This window comes from Pteropus vampyrus, unplaced genomic scaffold (assembly GCF_000151845.1).
Source record: "Pteropus vampyrus isolate Shadow unplaced genomic scaffold, Pvam_2.0 Scaffold566, whole genome shotgun sequence".
NCBI lineage: Eukaryota > Metazoa > Chordata > Mammalia > Chiroptera > Pteropodidae > Pteropus > Pteropus vampyrus.
The window spans coordinates 1102724-1124464 of NW_011889347.1; the positions used below are offsets into that span (position 1 = coordinate 1102724).

The window sequence follows — 21741 nt, forward strand, 5'->3', positions numbered from 1 at the left end:
TCAATAAGCATTCTGTAATGTCAGCTAACGCTGTGTGCTGCCTGAAAATTTCTTTAATGAGAGTAAAAAAAAACAAGATGTGAACTAAAATAAGCAAGATCCTTTTGGAACAAAGGTATTCCAAACATGTAGTCATTCAACAAACAATCATTTAGGGCCATGTGTGTTGCAGTGACTGAACTGTTACACTCAACACATAAACCTTATTATTGTGTAGTCCTGCGCGATTACGGAACCTTCCCGCAAGAGGCTTAAAAATCAGATGTAGCGCATTGAGTAAACGGAATCACCCAGGGTGCTTTGCAGCTAGTCCTTTTACTCCCAAGGGCTAGAGCTAGAAGGTGGTCAGCAGGCCCTCTCATTGTTTTCTGGCTGATTGTGAGTTGCGGATTAACTCAGAACTCCCCTGTTAGCATTTCTACTCTTCAAATTTTTTATCTTTAACTTTTCATGGTCCCGTTTTCTGTTTCCAACTTGCTTTTTCTCAACTGTGTGCTTTGAGTTCAGGGCCTGTGTACAACGCCTGGCGCCCAGTAGGGGCTGAGGTGTATTTGCTTACCTGATCTTTCTAAATACCGCGCATCACCTTTCTCTCATTTTACCACTTTTAAGCCCTTTGCCCCACCTCCTCACTTTCCCTCTTTTTCCTTTTCTTGTGCGCAGTCGCCAGGCCCTTCTACTCCGCTTGCCCCGCCCCTTGCGTCGCCTTGTCTCCGCTGGCTCCTCTTTTTACCCCGCCCCTCCTTTCCCGGGCCTAGTTCGCTGGAGGTGGGTAGTAACGCGGTGACATGTCGGCCCTCACTGGCGAGCATGTTAACTGCAGAAGTTGCCAAATTCTTACACCTTAACTTCCTCTCCCAACACCTCCCTTCCGAAAGTCAGGTTGCTCCTTTGGACCCGTAAGCCTGCAGCCTTCCTGACCACTCTGTCAAGACTCCAGTCACTTCCGCTTCTAATTTCGCGCCTTCTTTTTAAGGCTTGGAGGAGGTGGAGTTGGAATGCCTGCGCCACCGTTGCCAAGGCAACAACATGGTTACTTCCGATGGTCTCAATGCTTCCGGGTTGGCGTTGCGGTGGCGTTTCCGACTGTGGGAGCCTCAGCTTCCCAGTCGTCCGATGAGCCGGAGCAGGTGAGGGGGAGCTCCTGGACTTCAGGCTGGGGAGCGGGGCTAGGCCGCGCCAGGCCGCGCGGGGCCGGGCTGGCCTGGTTCCGGCCTGGGAGGGGCTTAACGGTCCTTTGGTCTCTCTCTCCCCTCAGCCGAGTCCCTTCCCTGTCTTTCACTCTTCTGGCATCGGTGGTTTTACTTCTTCGGTTGAACCCTGCTTCCTCGACCCCCCTGGGAGGCCGCCTCCTTCAGGCGCCTCCCGTCTCTCCACGAACTCGCTCTGACAGCTGAGGAACTGGCAAGATCCTGCTACCCAGAGGGTGAATGGGTATCTTTCCCGGAATAATCCTAATTTTTCTAAGGGTGAAGTTTGCAACGGCGGCCGTGATTGTAAGCGGAGTAAGCAAACACCTCCATTGTATTAGTGTGAGGGATGCTGTTGAAAGACGCTTGCTTCCCTTCAGTTTCTACCCCTGCCACTCCTTGAGGTCAAGGCATTAAAGGCATCTATTAAAATGCAGTTCATCTAACTAATTGGGTTGAGAGCCTTTATCAACACAGATTAGTTTCTCAGAGGAGGTAACAGAAGGGACATTTGTAGTTTTCTGTCAGTGTTTTCTTGTTTTTTTTTTTTTTTTCCAGGCTAGGGATGCTTAGAGTCATCATGAACTCTTTCCTTGCTTTCATTCCTTACATCATCAAGCTCTCTCTGTGTCTCCATTTTAGGAACTTATCTCTAACCTTCACTGCCAACAAACATCTTGTCTGTTTAACTTCACATTATCCTAAGCTAGTTTCTCTGCCTCTTCCATTTGTAATCACTGCTTGCTGCAGCCCTGGTATGCTAACTAAAATGTAGATTTCCTCAAGTCACTTTCCTGTTCAAAAACTTAGAGCATCCCCAGGACCCACCATACATACTTTGGTTTCAAGCCTTCAAACATGACCTGTTCCTTATACTTCTTGACTGATATTGTTTCAATCAGATAAGGGAATTTTCCGTTTCAGTTAGGTTGCACTCTTCCTTCTCAGAACAAACCACATGCTGTGCTTTTCCTCACATTTGTGTCTCTATTCATCCTGTTCTGCCTCCTCTTCTCCCTTACCTACACCTATCCAGATTCTACCTGCCCTCTGTCAAAGCTCATTTTAAATTTTCACACCTCTACAAACCTTTCCAAATTATTCAAGCCTATGCTGATTGTCTTATATTCCATGCTTCTCCTGTTCTTATAGTTTGTATTTTATAGTTTAGTACTTAATTTTTCTCTAATGAACTACTCTGATTTCTTCCATCAGATTATAAGCTCTTGAAAAGCAAGTCCTGTATTTTATTCCTACCTCAGTCTCCTTGATTATCCAGGAAAGATAAGTTGAATGATAAATATGTCATGGTGTTGAACATTTATTTGTTCTTCTTCTTCTTTTTTTTTTTAACATGACCATAATGACCATAGCACATTGCAGATTTGGGCATTTAATATGCTTTCAATAAATATTTGCTTGACTCTTTATGATTACCTCCTGAATCTGAGAATTTCTAATGCCTACTCTTTCTTAAAGGAGAAAGCAAGAAAGGCAACTATATTTTTTTCTGATCAGATATTCGGAGTAGTGTAGGGCTATGCAACTTGTATTTTAGGACATTTTCCTCTTTTGGCTATCAAATTTTCCAAATCTTAGTCAGATTTTAGAATATATGTCTGCACTTTGAAGGCATTTTTCATTGGCTTCTTTATACAATAAAAATACTATACTTCTATTTTAACTCAAATATGAATTCTCTCCTTTTACCCATGTCTGGGGATAGCCCTCACAAGTCAAAATTATTTTAACAGTGCTTGGGGGGGATTTTACACAAGTAATTCTCTGCAACAAAAGCAAGGGAAGAGAATTAGTAAGCAGAGAATCTCTGAGGATCAGCAAAGTGTCTTGTATAGAGCATGTAGTATTGGTCAGGCTAGTTAGTTTTCATGGTTTCTCCCATAATCTTTTACATAAAGGCTGCATACATAGATAAAGAACATCACACTGGAACCAACCAAGTATTTAATGGATGTATACCCAATTCTGTGTAAGCTATTCTAGGGGATTATAAAAAGTACTGTGAGATATGGTGTCTGCCCTCAGGAATCATACTTAGGAGAAAATAACATGGGACAACTAGAAGATAAACCTCATCCTAGTCATTATTTGTATCCCTGAGATTAAGAAATAGAAGGGATAAATGAAGGTTCAGAAAGCATTGCACAACTGTGGAATAGGTATGACATAACATATATGCATGTGTACAGCCTTAGTTAAAAGACTTGGAGGTTTTAGCTGACATTTTAATGATTCAGTAGTGTGATATGGCCCCCACCAAAGCAACTGCAATTTTCCACTGTAATAATTGAAGTATAAGAATGATGAAAATAGTGGTGGTTACTTAGCTGAGAAAGATAGATGTAGGAGAACATGATATCTGTCTTTATTAAATATTCGAAGGATTCTCCTAGGGAAAAAGAATAAAATTGTTTAATATTATATCCAAAATATGAGTGAAAACAACAGGAAGTCAAACTTTTGGCTCAGTAGGAGGAAGGAATGTTTAAAATCAGATCTAATTAAAGATGATGCAGGACTTCTTCATAGCAAGATTCTTAACATTAGAGGAAAAGGGATTTTATTATCAGATGGGGATGGGGAGGTGGCAGTGGTAGCAGTGAATTTGGCCAGTGGTTCCCAGACTTTTTGGATTCCATGGACCAATACAATTTAAATGAAAGTGTGGGAAGGAGGCACAAATTTGTGTAGCCAGTCTTATTTTGCCAAGTAAAGACACTAAACAAAATAAACTACCAACTGCTATTATAATTTCATACAAGAAAAGTGATTTAAAAAATGTTTCAGGATTTGGAAGGACATAATTTCCTAATAGTCCTTTAAATATATTTGGCTGAAAAAAAAGGCACTAGATGCCCTTACTTTGGTCATTTTGCCTCAGAATTATGAAAACTTCATTAAGGAACCACTGGGCTGACTGACCTAAGATTGGTCTTTCTGCTCTGGCTCTGCCCCCTGTCTTTAACTGATTTATTATTGCTCCATGAACCCTGAGCACATCTTATTAAAAGGCTGGGTAGCAGGTAGTAAAATTCTGCTAGAGGCTTTCTCTGTATTGAGAAGAGTTGGAAGAAGTTATAGGAGAAAGCTTTAGAGAGAAGCATAGCAGCCATTTGAAATGTTTAACTGTTTTGGGGAATCTCTAAATTGATCAATGGAGAGAGCATTTCTCCCCACAAATTCAGAGAGGGGATATGCCATGGTCCTTGCTTTTCCATGCCTACCCTTTCACTGTGTGGATCATGTTTTGCTATCAAATATAATATTAAAATGTGGGCATAACTGAAAATGTTAATATAGTATTTAGAACTCAAGACTCTTATTTTAAGCTGCAGCTATGTGAAGTGCCTATTCCTACTTTGCTTTTTAGAATTCCTTTCAACAGTTTTCCTCCAAAAGAGTTGTCTATTCAAGACTCTATGTCGGATAAATTGGATGATCACACTATGCTCGAAAGGAAATTTCCATAATTATTTTTGTGACCTCTAACTAAAACATTTGTCTGCAGTTTGTTTTTCTGTGCTTAGTTACAGAGAATTCCTTATGTGGAAACAAAACAAAACCTTGTCTCCCCTAAAAAGAGACTGTTACTCAATGGTGCTTACCCCAGACTGGGCAATGGGAGAAGTGGAAAGCAAGTAATATCTGTTAAAATATATATTTGAGTACTTTTCAAAATGTAATAATGATATTTAATAGCTAATAGTTGTCAAACTAGATGCCAAGTACTTTTCTAGGTGTTTTACATATATTATTTATTTTTCAGAGCAACCTATAATATAGTATTTATTATTATCCCCATTTTACAGTTCAGAAAACCCAGGCATAGAGCTGTAAGTGGTGTTGTCAGGATTTGAACTTAGGCAGTCTGACTTCAGAGTCTTCATTCCTGACCATAAACTACTTGAAGTTACTTTCGTGACTACAGTCCTTTGCTCTACCAGCTGAGCTATCAAGTGGAGCTGAAGCTGCTTTTGAAATTCAATAATATACATTCTGTGAAGCTCTGAAAACTATCGAAAAGATATCTGAGCGTCCATCCTAAGAAAAGATTACTTCCAGCTGGACCACAATTTAGTAGGTGATGCCTAGGGCAGCTCTTAAAGTGTGTAAGCATCAACATTATTTGAAAACTTTCAAATTCTCAGGCTAGACCCAGATCAGCAATCTATGTTTTAATCCACCTTCTAGATTATTCTGGTGCACATAAAAATTTGAAAACCACTGATATAGAGGGCAGAGCTGTGGGGAAACAATCCAAGAGAGAAATAGCTGAGAGTGGCAGGGGAAAAAAAAAGTTGTAAAGATTGAAAATGACAGGTCTAATGTGGATGGGGTGAGAAAGGAAGAAAGGGAGGTAGAGAGTAGAATACATTGTTAAAGAACTTGAACTTCAAAGAAAAACAATATTTGTATGTACGCACTTTGAAAAGCCAGGGAAAAGGAGATTCACTGGATGGGTAGATGTTAAATGTCACAGAGAAAATACATAATTCATGTTACTCATTCCTCTGGGAACCAGGAGAAAAAGTGCTTAACTCAGGCTAGGCCTAGTCGGGGGAAGTTGTGTATAGCTAGAAGTAGCTTGACAAACTAAAACAAAGTTTAGTAGAGAGATGAGAGAGCTAAGAATATGAGAGGGTAGTGGTGTCAGCCTGTGCTTTGTACCTGAGGCAAGCTGACTGAATACCATGAACTGCTTTTATGAGATGCCTCAGCCTATATAATTTGAACTCCAGGTTCTTTCACTTGTGATTATCTAGTTAAATGTCTAAGTTGGGTGTGCTGGGTGGACTGATACCTCTTCTTTGGGTGGGGATGAGGCTAACATTAAAGAAACTAGAGAGAATGAAGGGCATAGGTTGATCTTTGAGTGAATCTCACACCTACCCCTACAGAATGGCAGTAAAGAACACATTCATGATCATGTATCACATAAAACGGTATCCCCCATTTTGTGTCATCTCACTTGGTAGGGTTTTTCCTCTACATTTGTTTTATTTTGTTGATATAAATTTTGTAATTGACACTAACAAATGCTCCTCATTCTTGTGCCTTGTTCTGATTTGTGTTTATTTTTAGCACCAGAAAAGTGCCACTGTAAGCCATGAGATGTCTGGTCTGAATTGGAAACCCTTTGTATATGGCGGCCTTGCCTCTATGGTTGCTGAGTTTGGTAAGAATGTGACAATTGACAAATCTGCTTCTTATGGTATAGATAGTAGCTTATGGTGACAGTTATTTTTGGTGAAACTAGAGAAAAGTAAAAAAGATATGTGCTATTTGTTTAAAAAACTATTGTCTCAAAGCTATCAAGTAATATTTCCTGAGAAAGTACTAATGGTATGGAAAGTGAAGTTAAGAAAAGTCAAACTTAGGAAGTTTTTCAATAGTTGAGTGATTTGTTAATTTTTCTAGGCTTAAGTAATATACATGAAAATATAGAAGGAATTAGATAAGATAGAGATTTCTGCTACATTCTTGTACTAATGGTCCTTCCTTTATGCTAAGTTGTTTGTAACTTTCTTAGTATAAGTATCCAAACTTCTTGTTTTCAAACCTCTGTCCCATTTTAGAAGAAAATTGACTAACAAGATCAAACCAGATTCTTCTCTATTTGGTTTTAATTTTGAAATATTTTTAGATTGCTTTTTTAATCTTCCAAATTTTCTCTTTCCTAAACTAATCTTTGTTGACTTCGTTGGCATATGCTCTAATGCTGTGATATCAAGGTCGTCAGTGACCAGAGCTACATAATCTCCTTGTTAGTTTTAGACCTTGAAATATTCCTTAAAACACATTTTGTCAATGTAATGACACTTCTATGTGTTAACATAGAGAAAGAAATTTGATTAAAGAAATCACCCCCACCCAAGCACTGCACTGGTATTAGTCCTGAATTACCTAAGGAACTAGGATAAGTGGACCATACAGGACTTCGCTATTATCTTTCATTATACTAGGGAACTGTTTGTTTCTTGTAAACAGACAAAAGAAAAAAACACACAAAACTTTGTAATAGTATATGAGAGTATCTGGAGCAGCAATCCCATGCTTTCCTATGTTCTTTGTGAAAATTTGAGGAGATTTTATGAAGGAAAAGTGGGGAGATTCGAGGTGGGAAGGGAGGCAGAAGGAAGAGACAGATGAAATTAAAACATTCAAATTATTTTGTATTTGTAGTATATTAGGATCACTTAAAGGACTTTATTTTATCATAGTTTCATTATAATGTGGGCTAAATCTTGCTGCCTAGCTATAGTACAGTACATTTCACTTTACTACATACAATTCTTGTCCTCTGACAGTGGTATTATAGTAGAGATCTTCTGTGTGTTATAAAAAGGAGTTAGTCTTCTGTTTTAAAAATTGTCATTGGCGTAAATTCAGCCAACATTGAACCTGACTCCTTGGGCAAACTAATAAATGAGTGTATTCCTTCATAGGAACTTTTCCTGTGGACCTAACTAAGACAAGACTTCAAGTTCAAGGCCAAAGCATTGATGTTCGCTTCAAAGAGATAAAATATCGAGGAATGTTTCATGCCCTGTTCCGAATATATAAAGAAGAGGGTGTATTGGCTCTGTATTCAGGGTGAGACTGGATTCTTTCCTTATATCATGAATAGAATTACTCTGTAAAGAAGCCATGTATTTCAGCTGTCTGATAGTTTGTGCCCTTCATATTCACCATTTCAACTTGTAGTTTAGTATTGATGTGCCAGTTTATATTTCACTTGCTTATAAGCCTTGAGCTTTGGATTTTGTGTTCATTTATAAATGTGTTCAGCTAAAAGTGATCCATTTTAAAAGGGATATCTCATTGCAGCATGTCATTGCAGCATGGGCTTTCTCCTGTTTTTTTTTTTTTCTCCTGTTTTTTTTTTTTTTTTTTTGTGAGAGTCATCCATAGCCACTGTGAATAACAGCACTAGTTAACTGTATATATTTTTGTGATATTCTTCCTGAGTTGCTAAATACCGATTTCTTTTAAAATTTTCCTCATTAAAGAAATACTATTCTGGCAGTTTAAACAGAAAATTCAGAATGAGAGAGTGGGAGACCCTTTTTTTTTTTTTTTTTGGATCAGCTTTTGATTAGCTGGAAGTTTGTGGTTTATTGTCCAGTTTGTTGTTTATCCACTGCCCATTTCCTAGGCCACTCCTGCATCTAAGGTACCAGTTAGTCGCTCAGAGAATAGATATCAATTTTATTATTAACCTAAGTTAGACTTAATATCAAAGATAATTTTCTTGGGGAAAAATCAAGTAATACATCCTTGTTATTTCATCAGCATGGATAATCATATGATTATTATTTTTTTTTGATAGCAAGCAATAATGTCAGAAATATGCATATTTAGCCATTATTTTAAAATTATAACTGGCTGAACTTCTGCTATCTATTTATAACTACTAAAGTATAATTCTGCAATTTTGAAGAATCTCAAGGGAGGTATGAGTGAGAATATCTCCAGTTTATAATCAAAACTTAAATAAGGTGAAATCTTCACTCTAGTACCTCCTTCCTGAAAGGATGAAAGATGTGTCTGCAACTGTTAGGAAGTAAGATTGATTTAAAAAAATCTCTTTGAGGTAGGTAATGGTGTATACTTGTTTTCTCTACGTGACTGGATTCAGTTTGCTAATATTTTGTTAAGGACTTTTGCATCTAAGTTCATGAGAGATATTGGCTTATACTTTTCCTTTTTTGTACTGTTTTTGTCTGGATTTGGTATCAGGATAATATTAACTTCATAAAATGAGTCGAGAACATTCCCTTTCTGTTTTCTGGAAGAGATGGTGTAATATTGGTGTTAATTTTTACATGTTTGGTAGACTTCTCCAGTGAAACTATCTGTCTGGATATTTCCTTTTTGGGAATTTTAAAATTATGAATTAAAAATTTTAATGGTTATGAGACTATTCAGATTATCTATTTCATCTTGATTGAGCTTTGGTTTTCAAGGAATTAGTCTAGCTTTTCCAAGCTGTTGAATTTAAGAGCATAAAATTGTGTATAGTATTCTCTTATTATCTTTTTGATGGCTGTAGAATTTGTAGTGCTATTTCCTGTTTCATTCCTGATATTGGTGACTTATGTCTTCTCCCTTCATTACTGTGAGCCTTGCTAGAGGTTTATCAAGCTTACTGATTTTTTTTTTTAAAGAGCTCACTTTTTGTTTCATTGCTTTTTCTCTATTTTCCTCTTTCAATTTTATTTATGCTCTGTTATTTCCTTCTGTTTGCTTTGGGTTTATTTTGCTCTTTTTCTAGTTTCTTGAGGTAGGAACATAGATTATTAATTTGAGGCTTTTCCTCTTTTTCTACCATAAGCATTTTGTGCTGTTAATTTACCTCTTAGCACTGCTTTGGCTGCATCCCACAGATTTTAATAGGTTGAATTTTCATTTTCATTCAGGTCTATATAAATTTGAAATTTCCTTTGAGACTTCTGTGACCCATGGATTGTTTAGAAATGTAGTGTTTAATTTTCAAGTGTTTGAGGATTTTCCGTATTGATTTCTAGTTTATTTCCATTATGGTCAGCAAACATAATTAATATGATTTTAATTTTTAAAAATTTGTTGAGGTTTGTTTTATGACCTAAATACTTTCTCTCGGTGCTTGAAAAAAATGTGTATTCTGCTGTTGTTGGGTGGAATGAGCTGGGTAATGGAAATGAGTAAGCTGTCTAGATATGTATAACTTGCAAATACGTGTTGAGGATAATTGACTTTTTTTTTTGGCAGAATTGCTCCTGCTTTACTAAGACAGGCATCATATGGCACCATTAAAATTGGCATTTACCAAAGCTTGAAGAGATTATTTGTAGAACGTTTAGAAGGTCAGTATAGACTCCTTATTCTCTTGGGGTAATACTAAAAGGGATTATTGAAATCATGCTTAGTGAGAAGTGTTCATCATAGGCTGTCTGAGAATGGTGACAGTCATTGCAAGGACAAAGTGAGCTTGTACTGACTTTGGATTAATCCTTGCAGAAGTGACACACACACACACACACACACACACACACACACACACACACACACACGAGGGACCTGCTCTTCAAGTTTGTCCCTGTTCCTATCAAAGAAAAAAAAAAAGGCTTCTGGTCATCACAGAGGTAATATGGAACAGGCTTGTCCAGAAAATTAATGCCATTGTCATCAACGAGGACTTCAACTATAAGGAATTTTCTAGCTGCTGATTTTAATAAGCTTTTGTTAGGTGGAGTAATTTTAAGCTATTATTCTAGATTCTGATGTACTTATGGCCACCTTACCCACATTCAGTATTATCATGTCTCTAAATTTGCTGCTGCAACACTTCCAGCCTGATGCTGTACTAAATGGTTATTTTACCACAGGCCTGGAGCTGTTTTGTGGTTGGGAACAGCTGAACAGCCTTTTGATTAATAATGTCCTTTGAATCACTTTATTGTCCTAAATCAACTTTTTTTTCTGGAGCCTCTTCTATGAGAATCCTGAAGGATTCTCTTCCTAAAGTGATTTCCTTTGACAGATTTTTCACTTGAGTTTACCTAGTTTCTGTTTGTGGACTCTTCATTGTGAGGAGGCATGGTGAAGATTGAATTTTCACTTTAGGACAATATGCTCTGTGGATTTTTTTGTTTTGTTTTTGTTAGCTGAGAGGATTTAGTTTCAAATGGCTAGTTTTTCACATTTGAGTACAGAAACCTTTTGTAAATAGAGGCTAGTAGATATCAAGGCTGATCAAAATTAATATTTAGATAATTTTTGTATCAGACAAATATTTTATCTTAACATTCAGTTACTGCTGATGATTATTCAGAAAAAAGACTTAAAATCATTTTCTTTAGATGTTTGAAATGATTTGAGGGGAAATACCACATTCTGAATATGTGTGCTATTGGCAGTTATATAGAATAATAGGACATGTTCCAGTGTTCTTTAGAAATACATATATTTTTAAAATAATGATTTATGTTTTATAATTTTATATGTTTCAGTATTAATTTAAGATCTAGAAATATTATCATAAGCTTTATAGTTCATTTCTACAGTCTCTGACTAGGGTTCCCTTCCTCTGATAGACTAGTACTCTATTCTCAGAAACTGGTACTTAATACAAGCAGACCTTTCCTTCTTTTTTTGCTCCTTTTTACAGATGAAACTCTTCTAATTAATATGATCTGTGGGGTAGTGTCTGGAGTGATATCTTCCACTATAGCCAATCCCACTGATGTACTAAAGGTAAGAGAGGTCTGGTAGTGTTAGATATATGCAGTGTGATGTGTAAGGAGCACAAACTTTGAGTCAGATTAGATCCCCACTCTATCACTTGTCAGCTGTAAAACTTTGGGCAAATCACTTAATTACTTTAAGTTTGTTTCTTTGTTTGTAAAATGAAGATAATTCAGTACTTATCACACAGGGTTGTTAAGGATTATAGATAATGTATATCAACCGCATATCATTGTACTTGGTAGGTAGTAGATGCTCAATAAATAGTAGTCAATTTACATTAATCCATTGGTCTTCAAATTAGAGTATGCAAAACTCTACAGGTTCTTTCCAAGGGCTATGCGATTTTAAGGGAATCAATTTCCAGATCCCCTACTTCCATTTGTACTTTTCTAAAAGAGATTTGAGAGTGAACTTGTGTTTATAATAGTCCTTCCCCCACTTTACAAAAGAAAGGCATATCCCCTACCCATTCCAAAGCTATTAATATGGTATATTGACCTGTGGTGTAACCTGGGATACCAAACAAAGGGGTAAGTTGAAATACAGGTTTTAGAGAAGCCTCCTTTAATAACTGATCGAGGTGTGTTAAGTCTATAATGTCTCTGTCTTTTCCTATCTTATTCATATTTCTATTGAGAGTGAGATTTAGCTTCAAAATCTCACTCTTTTGACTTGCATTGGGATATTCTGAATTCAGAACCAGAACAGTATAGATTAGTGGTGCTGAATTTTTAAAATATAATAGGATTTCTTTCAGATTTTATCAAAATACAGAATGAAAACATTTACCTAATGATATTAATCTTCATATTATTTTATCTCATTAAATGATAAACATTTTCTACTTATTAACTTAAACTTATGATTAATTAAAAGCAATAAAATGTGTGAGTGAATCTCAAGTTTTTAATAATTGTTTTAGAAAGTGAGGAAAAAGTCAGAGGACATATGCATTATTTATTTGCAACCATAGGCGGCTAGGTTAATGAAAGAGAGATCTATTGCAATTCAGAGAGTTTTGAGAACCAGGAGAGTGACGTGATGGAGAAAAGATATAAAATTGTCTTTCTGGATTATATTGAGAATAATCTAGCTATAAAATTTTTATATCACTTTCAATTTATAGAATAAGTATTTATGAGGAGAATTGACTATATTCTAAAATTCTAAAATACTTGCAATACAATTACACTTGTTAGAATGTGCTTTTCAAGAACAATAATACTTAACTTCCCGAAGCTTCCTTTGTTATCCTTCTGGATTGTAGACTTAATCACCTAAGTAATTGGTTTTAATTTCCTGTTTCTCTGACCTGTCAGGTATAGTACAACCATTGACCAATGAATGCTACAATCTACCTTTTTCTTTTATTTTATATCTAGTAGGGCTGAGTGACGCTGGGAGGCAGGGATAGTCACAATCTTAGACTGTGATGATAATAATATAGGATTTATAATCACAGTTGGGCTGTTCAATCCTTTTACTTATCCTTGGACAGCTTTTTCTCTGATCTATTATACATTACCTCCTTGCCTTTGTACTTGTAGTTCTCTTTCTGCCTCAGTGCCTTTTCCACCTTTCCTCATGAATTTATCCTTCAAGACTGCTCAGGATTATACCTGAAACTAATTAAAATAAGTAAACTAACCCTCCAAAAAAAAAAAAAGACTGCTCAGGAACAGGGCCAGGACTAGGATGAGACAAGTGATATACTCCCCTTGGGTGTGAAATGTAAGGAGTCACCAAAAAAACTCAGTAATCAAGAGAAATAACATTTTTATGCAACATTTAAAAAAAATTAAAATGAATGCAAAAAATTTGTGATAAAGTATCAATATTTTGTACAATTCATTTCACTCTCACCTCACCTAATCCTTTCCTGTTGGATCCTTTCTTTAGTTACAGTTTTGGTATTTGGTTCATTGTGGATTTTTGTGTATTAATTTTGATTTTTTTAAAATATTGCATTAAGGGGGTGGCTCCATAGTGTAGTGGCTAGCACGTCTGCTTTACATGCAGAAGGTCCTGGGTTTGTGCCCCAGGTAGAGCCATGGACCACATCCCGGGTCCACCAGGGCCCCCCCGAGTGTGCCATGGGTACCAGGCCCCTGGGGCGCCAGCCCCCCCGCCAGTCCCTTGGAGAGCCGCACTTCCCTCCATTCCTGTGCACCAGGCCCTGGGGGCACCAGGCTCTGGGGGTGCACCGTGAGCTCGTGGGAGGAGACACCCCACCTTCAGAGATCTGTTCTTAAGGGAAGACGGCAACATCTGTAGGTCAGGGGTGGAAGTTGGGGGGCGGAATTAAAGAGGGTAAAAATAAAATATTGCATTAAAATATTATTTATCTGGATTACTGAAATTTTTTGTGTCTCCCCCTCCCACATTTTGTGCCTAAGGAAAGTGCCACACTTACTTCACCCTAGTCTCAGCCCTGCTCAGGAATCACCTCCTTAAAGAAATCTTCTACTTACCATAGGATATTTGTGGTTTCAGTTTGTCTTTGTGATAGTTTCTATTCTGATTTAATTTGGTTAAGTTCTTATTTAAAAACTCAGTAGTAGCAGCTGACTTTCCACACAAAAACCTGTTGCTGTTACATCACATTTATTGAAACCTAGTGTTGTGCTTCATGAAAATCAGGCCTACATTTGGGCCATTAGTATTTAGTGGTTGACTACTGTGATTCTTTTTTTAAATTAAATTTTTTGGGGTGACAATGGTTAATAAAATCATGTAGGTTTCAAGTGTACAATTCAATAATACATCATATGTGTATTGCATTGTGTGTTCACCTCCCAAAGTTAAATTTCCTTCTATCATCATATATTTGACTGCCTTTATCTTTATCTACTTCCCTCCTCCTCACTTTCCCTCTGGTAACCACTAAACTGTTGTCTGTGTCTATGAGTTTTTGTTTGTCTTGTTCATTTGTTGTCTATGAGTTTTTGTTTGTCTTGTTCATTTGTTTTATATTGCACATATGAGTGAAATCATGGTTCCTAACTTTTTCTTTCTGACTTATTTTGCTTAGCATGATAATCTCAAGGTCCATCCATGTTGTCGCTAATGACAATACTTCATCTTTTCTTATGGCTAAGTAATATTTTTCTTCAGATCGTATAATTTTTTTTGCCTTTTACTGGCTACTGTGATTCTATATGTGCAGAGTCAATGAGAAAATTGTACCCAATCTTTCACATGGCTTTTTAGTGCTGTATCTCCTTTCTTGTGCCTCTCAAAGGCTACTTTGCAGAATACAATATCATGCTTTTTACACATAAAACTCAATTTAAGGTCTTATAGGCATAAAATTATATTTTAAAACAGTTTTGCTTTTTATAATTACATAAACAATACATGTTCAATGTAGAAAAAAGTAGATGGCAGGAAATAAAAGCACAAAAGAGAAAAATGCTCAGGGTAGCCTCATCACTCAGACTTAAACCACAGTCATCATTCAAATGTGTATGTTCTCTTTGTTATGCATATGGTTATTTTTAAGTTTATATGTTTTCTTTAAAATTTTATTTTATTATTAGTTTCAAGTATACAGGACATTGGTTAGACATTTATATAGTTTATAAAACAATCCCCCTAATTGCTCTTTCTCTCCTCTGGCTCTCCACCTAGCCATTACATTAATTGTATTCCCTATGCCATGCTTCCCATCCCCGTGACCATCTATCAACTACTAATTTGTTAAGTTTATGTGTTTTCAATAAAAATGATATACCATACATACTGCTTTAAAACCTGCTTTTTCTGTTCAGCAGTTAATTGTTGACATTTTTCATCGTCAACAAATATTCTACAACAAAATTTTATGGCTGTATTGTATTCTATTATATGGATTTTTCATAATTTATATAACCAATCCTTTGTTGTTTTTGAACATGTAGGCTGTTTTTAATTTTTCGCTAAACTAATCATATTTTAAATTAATTGTTTTTACCCACACTGAGTACTTGTTCTTTTTCCTAAATTTTCTTCCAGCTCCAGAAATGATGGACTTAGTATAAGATATACTTTGACATAAATTACATTCTTTCTATATATAGGTTGTCATTAATTTTATCATAATAGCAGGCAGATTTTTTTTTTTTATAATTCCCAAATACTGTTTTCTTAATTTTAAATAAGTGAAACATTTCATTTTGGTTCTCTCTGTCAAAACAAAATGTTTACCTCTTCTTATTTTAGATTCGAATGCAGGCTCAAGGAAGCTTGTTCCAAGGCAGCATGATTGGCAACTTCATTGATATATACCAACAAGAAGGTGCCAGAGGTCTGTGGAGGGTGAGTACTCTTTTCCTGATATTGTTCTATTCAGTTTCTAGAATCTGCGAAGAATACTTTTTATATAAAGCCATAAAATTATGAATTGTCATCTTACACTGTATGAGATTCTCAGTAACCCAAAAAATAAAGTAAGAAGCTCCTTATCACCTGTGAAAGGACCAAACCTTATCATCAGTCATCTTTATTTCTACTTAATGTTTGGCAGTTATATGTGGGAGAGAAGTTATTACATTATTTGAGATAGCCATTTTTGTTTGTTCAATTCACAGTGAGTTTAGTTTTCAATATATATTTTTGCCAGTTTTGCACTAATATAGCAAAATTTGTTTATGATAGTCTATGTAATGCTTATGTTCTAAAGTTGTTACCTTAAACAACTTTTTTAACCTTATGCACTATAAAATACTGAGAGAATATATAAAAGAGAAAAAAAATCCAGTAAGATCCACTAGCTAGAGATAATCACTGTAAACATTTTGTTATATTATCTTTCAGTCTTCTATATATATACTTTGTTTTTTCTTGTTGTTCCTATAATGTTTTATCCTGTTTTAATCACTTAAGATTGTAATATTAAGTAGAACTACTAATAGAATATGCAGAGAGAATAGAATGAGAAATCTATTGATAGACTCTTTAATAAGAGAGCTTTGCTTTTTTTCTTCCTTTGTAATTTTCCCCAACTTCTTATTATAAAAATTTTCAAACATACAGAAAAGTTGAAAGAATAGAACAATGAACACATACATATCTGGATTAAATGACCATTAAAATTTGGCCATATTTGCTTTATCTATTTGTGTGTGTATACACACAGACACATACATACATGCATTTTTTTGATAAACTATTTGAAAGGAAGTTGCACACATCATGGTATTCCCCTAAATACTTCATTATTCACCTCCCACGAATAAGGATATTCTCCTATGTAATAGCAATACCACTGTCACACCTAAGAAAATTAACAGTAAGTCCCTAATACCTAACATCCAGCCTATATTCAAATTTCCTTTATTGATGAGACCAGGCTAGCTTTCTTATAGGATGTTTCCTCATATTTCTCTTGTATTTCCTATAAACTGGAAGTTAGGTCCATTGGCTTGATTTGATTCACATTAAACATTTTTGGTAAGAGAACTTCGTATGTGACACTGTGTATTTCATACTGCATGACAACAAGAGGCACATAATTTTATGTTATCCCACAGTTAATGATGCCAAGTTTGATTACTTGGTGAGGTGATGCTCACCAGATCTCACCATCCTAAAAGATAAGTTGTTTCCCCCTTTGCAATTAGCTGGTAATCTGTAGGATGATATTCTAGTGTCATGTATGTATCCTATTTCCTAATAACTTTTCACCTAATGGTCTTAGTGGCCAATAATGATCCTTGAAATTTGTTTTATGTTAACAGCGGGGTATACTTTCTTAATTAGTTTAATTTAAAACCAGAAAATGGAACTAAGAGAACTTTTTCACATACTAATGCTAAAGGAAAGACAGCAATAAATAGTATTGGAGATTTTGTCAGGGGAACATAGCTACTTTATTTATTTATTTATTTTTAATTTTTTTTAAAGAAATTTCTGATCTTATTTATTTGTTACTCTTACAAAATCTCATTTTTGACTAGACTCAGACTTAGAGTTAGGAGCTCTCAGAGAGGAAAGTCTACGTCTCTTGGCAATCTGTTCCTGGCGTTTCTCTTTGGCCTCCTTTATTCCCTTTACCAAAAGCTTAGCATGTTCTGCAGCCTCTTCCTTATTTTTCTTAGTATCCCGTTTCTTCAGAGCAATATGCCGACATTCATGTTGTAAGATACGTGGAGTAACAAGATGCTAAATCTTGGGTGCTTTGGTCCTAGGTTTCTTACCTTCTTTGTTTAGGGGCTTTCTCACAACATATTGGCGGACATCATCTTCTTTAGAGAGATTGAAAAGTTTATGGATTCTGCTAGCTCTTTTGAGCCCAAGGCGACTAGGCACAGCAGTATCTGTCAGATTAGAAATATCTTTCTCCCCTTTATTCACAATGACCAAGTTGAGAATACTCAGATTGGCATCCACAATGCAACCCCGAACAGATCTGTGCTTTCTCCAGTCCTCCTCCTCCTTGGTCTATAATAGGAATGCTCCTTACTCAGTAGCAGGTGGACACGGCCATGGGTCAAGACACCCTGCTTTATGGGGAAACCTTGTTTGTCATTTCCACCACTGATTTGAACCACATAACTCTTCCATTCTTCACCCAGAGCATCAGCAGCAACTTCTGTGGCCATATGCTTCTCATAAAAGGCATGAAGTTTTCGTTCATTGTTCAGGTCAATGAGCTTCTGGCAGCCAGTGGCTGGGAAAGAGATGTTCAGCTTTATCCTGAAGCAGCTGACTGCCTCCGAGGTGCCATGAAAAAGAGCATACCTGCTTTAATTTTAATTAAAAAATTTAGCTGTGTAAAAAATACACATAACAAAATTTGTGTAAAAAATACACATAACAAAATTTATCTTAACCATTTTTAAGTGTACAGTTCAGAAATATTAAGTACATTTATATTACTGTACAACTAATCTCTAGAATTCTTTTCATCTTGAAAAACTGGAATTCTGTACCCATTAAACAACAACTCGCCATTTCCCTCTCCCCCTAGCCCCGGGCAACCACCCTTCTACTTTCTGTCTCTATGAATTTGACTACTCTGGGTACCTCATATAAGTGTAACCATACAGTATTTGTCTTTTTGTGACTGGCTTATTTTACTTAGCATAATGCCCTCAAGGTTTATTCATGTCGTCACATGTGTCAGATTTCCTTTCCTTTTTAGGCTGAATAATGTTCTATTGTATGTATATACCACATTTTGTTTATTTGCTCATTTGTTGTCAGACATTTAGGTTGTTTCTATATCTTGGCTCTTGTGAATAATGCTGCTGTGAACATGGGTATGCAAAGACTCTGATTTCAATTCTTTTATACCCAAAAGTGGGATTGCTGGATAGTGTGGTAATTCTGTTTAATTTTTTGAAGAACTGAACATAGCTACTTTCATGATCCAGGCTACTTACATCATCTAGGCATGTAAGGTAAAGAAGTGAAGTACATCGAGTTATGTATTCTTTTGACACAGTTGTGTTTTTTGCATATTGAAATACATAATTATTTCTTCCTTTCAACAAGGAAGTACGTTTGCATTTTCCTTCAAGCAGATGGTCCTCTTTGTGTATGTCTTATTTTCCTGCTTCGATTGTTACATGGGTCTGGAAGCATTTCACTTTCTCTTTAACTCCACTTTGAGAAATAACAGCATGAGTACAAAAAAAGTGTAACTGACACTAATGTCAGATTTAGAGAGACAACATAGTGGTGGGACCTGTAGTAACTGGAGAGCACCTGCCCTGCTCATTGTTGCCATGCACAATGTGAATTCAGTGTGGCCAAATTTTCTGGATTTTCAAGAGAAGCTGGAAATCTGCATTCCTATGTGAAGTGTCCTGCTTTTTTTATATATTGAAAACTAATTCAGCCTTCTAGAAACACTGACCACACAAAATAGTGTTGTTTTTGTTGAATTTGGCCCATGGACTCCAGTTTGGGGCCTTACTGGTCACCAATGTGGTCTTCTGTAAAGCTCATCTAACAGTTGAGCAGGTGGAAGGGTCTTAGAGGAAGGCACTGTTGGTCCAGACAGCTAGATCAGCAGAATCAAACATCTGATGATAGCACAGCTACATCACTTCCACTATATAAATTGAGTTAGGGATTTTAGAAATGATTGAATACTTTAATATAACAGGTATCCCAGAAAGCAGTTGTCCCCATGGTATCTTATTTTCAATTTTAAACAACATTTAAATACAATTATAAAACATTCATTGTGAACTTTTTTTTTAATATAGAAAGGCATAAAAATGAAAATCAACTGATCTGTTATCCTAATCCCAGATGAAGAAAAATATTTTGGTATATTTCCTTCAAATCCTTTACAAAAAGGCATGTGTGTATATGTTTTCTCTAAATTAGAATAATACTATATGTAATTTAATGTCTTCTTTAAGGTTATATTAAGTATTTTTTTGTATCATTAGTATTCTTAAAAAACATGACTTTTAATGCTCTAGCATCTTGCATTGTAATGTGAGCTATGATAGGAGTATTGTGCTGATGAGTGAAATGCTGATAGTGTTATCACAGGAGAATTTGTAAGGAAGTACCCCTTTTTGCCTTGGCCTTCTTCCTGGCTGCATCATACCTTTGCTATCATGCTAGTGTGGCCTTTCTAAACATCCTAAAATTCTGTGAATTAAATTTGGAAGCTCTTCTCTTCCCACTGACTTTTGCTTCATGGTTTTATTTTGTTTAATAACATCTTTAAGTTCACATACCATAAAATTCACCACCTTATATTGTACAAGTTAATGGATTTTAGTATATTCAGACTTATGAACCATTACTGCTGTCTAAGTTTAGAACATTTTCATCACCGCGAAAAGAAATCCCATGCCTATTAGCAGTCACTTCCCATGTGTCCAAACCTTCTCAGCCCTAGACAACCACTAATCTATTTTCTCTTTCTAAAGATGTGCCAATTCTGGCATTTCACATAAATGGGATCATACAATATGTGACCCTTTGTGACTGGCTTCCTTCATTTAGCATATTTTTTTTCAAGTTCCATCTTTGTTTTAGCATTTATCAGTACTTTATTTCTTTTTATGGCTGAATAATAATTCCATTATATACATATACCATATTTCGTTTATCCCTTCATTAATCAGTAGGCATTTGAGTTGTTTGTACTTTTTGGCTATTATGAATAATGCTGTTATGAACATTTGTGGATAGGTTATTGCATGAATATGTTTTCAGTTTTCTTGATATATATCTAGGTGTGAAATTGCTGGGTCCTATAGTAATTCTGTGGTTAACTTTTTGAGGAATTGCCAGTATTTTCCACAGTGGCTGCCTCATATTACATTCCCACCAGCAGTGTTTAAGGGTTCCAATTTCTCCACATCCTCACCAACACTTATTTGAGTGGGTGTGTAGTGGTATGTCTTTGTGATTTGGATTTGTCTTCCCCAGTGACTGACGATGTTGAGCATCTTTTCATGTGCTTATTAGCCATTCGCGTATCTTTTTTGACAAAATGTCTGTTTAGATCTTTGTACATTTTTTAATTGGGTTGTTGTCTTTTTTTATTATTATATTGTAAGAGCTCTTTATTTATTCTGGATACTAGTCTCTTGTCAGGTATACGATTTGCAAATATTTTCTACCATTCTGTGGGTTGTCTTTTCACTTTCCTGATGGCATCTTTTGAAATACAAAAATGTTTAATTGTGATTAAGTCTAGTTTATCTATTTTTTTCTTTTGTCACTTGTGCTTTAAGTGTCATCTCAATATTTTATTTTTAGTACAGTAAGTGAATTGGGAATTTATGAGTATTCCAGTATTAGGCATTGATTTGAAAGAGTCACCACTGTACTTCAGACTTGGATTTTTCTGTCAATTTTTAACTCCCAACCTGTTTTGTTTACTTTTAGACGTATGTCACTACCTGTGTATTTTACTTTTAGACTTATGTCACTACCTGTCTAATGTCACTCATATTTTGTAGGGTGTCGTCCCAACTGCTCAGCGGGCTGCTATCGTTGTGGGAGTAGAGCTACCAGTCTATGATATTACAAAGAAGCACTTAATATTGTCCGGGGTGATGGGAGACACAATTTTAACTCACTTTGTGTAAGTATGATAGGTTGTGCTCATGCCGTTTCTAGTATTTTGAGCAGAAAAAGTATCTTTCACTGAAATCCTCATAGGATTGATACCTTTATTCTACATCCCAGGTGCTATGGGCACTTTGGCACTTGGGGGCAGTGTCTAATACAGCACCCTATCAGAAGTCTGTAGGGTTTGCATTTGTTCACACACAGCCTCTATATCTCATAAGCCCATCTGTTTGTTTTGGTTAATTTTGGATCAGAAGGCAAGCTTTTATCA

General features: G+C 36.0%; 1 protein-coding gene and 1 pseudogene across 3 annotated transcripts in view; one reads left to right on the forward strand and one right to left on the reverse strand.

Moving 5' to 3' along the window:
* Positions 1-752: 752 nt before the first annotated feature.
* The window catches only part of SLC25A14 (solute carrier family 25 member 14), a 28722-nt gene continuing 7733 nt past the window's right edge, over positions 753-21741 (forward strand). The window contains exons 1-8 of one of the 3 annotated variants that reach the window (XM_011384235.2): positions 753-768; positions 977-1130; positions 6294-6387; positions 7658-7805; positions 9963-10057; positions 11362-11447; positions 15642-15737; positions 21359-21483. In XM_011384235.2, coding sequence (XP_011382537.1) covers positions 999-1130; positions 6294-6387; positions 7658-7805; positions 9963-10057; positions 11362-11447; positions 15642-15737; positions 21359-21483 — 776 coding nt within the window. In that variant the 5' untranslated portion in view covers positions 753-768; positions 977-998. Of the gene's footprint in view, positions 769-976; positions 1131-1258; positions 1506-6293; positions 6388-7657; positions 7806-9962; positions 10058-11361; positions 11448-15641; positions 15738-21358; positions 21484-21741 lie in introns of those variants that run through there. The other 2 variants (XM_011384237.2, XM_011384238.2) reach the window with 2 other exon arrangements.
* LOC105308324 lies at positions 17336-18810 on the reverse strand (annotated as a pseudogene).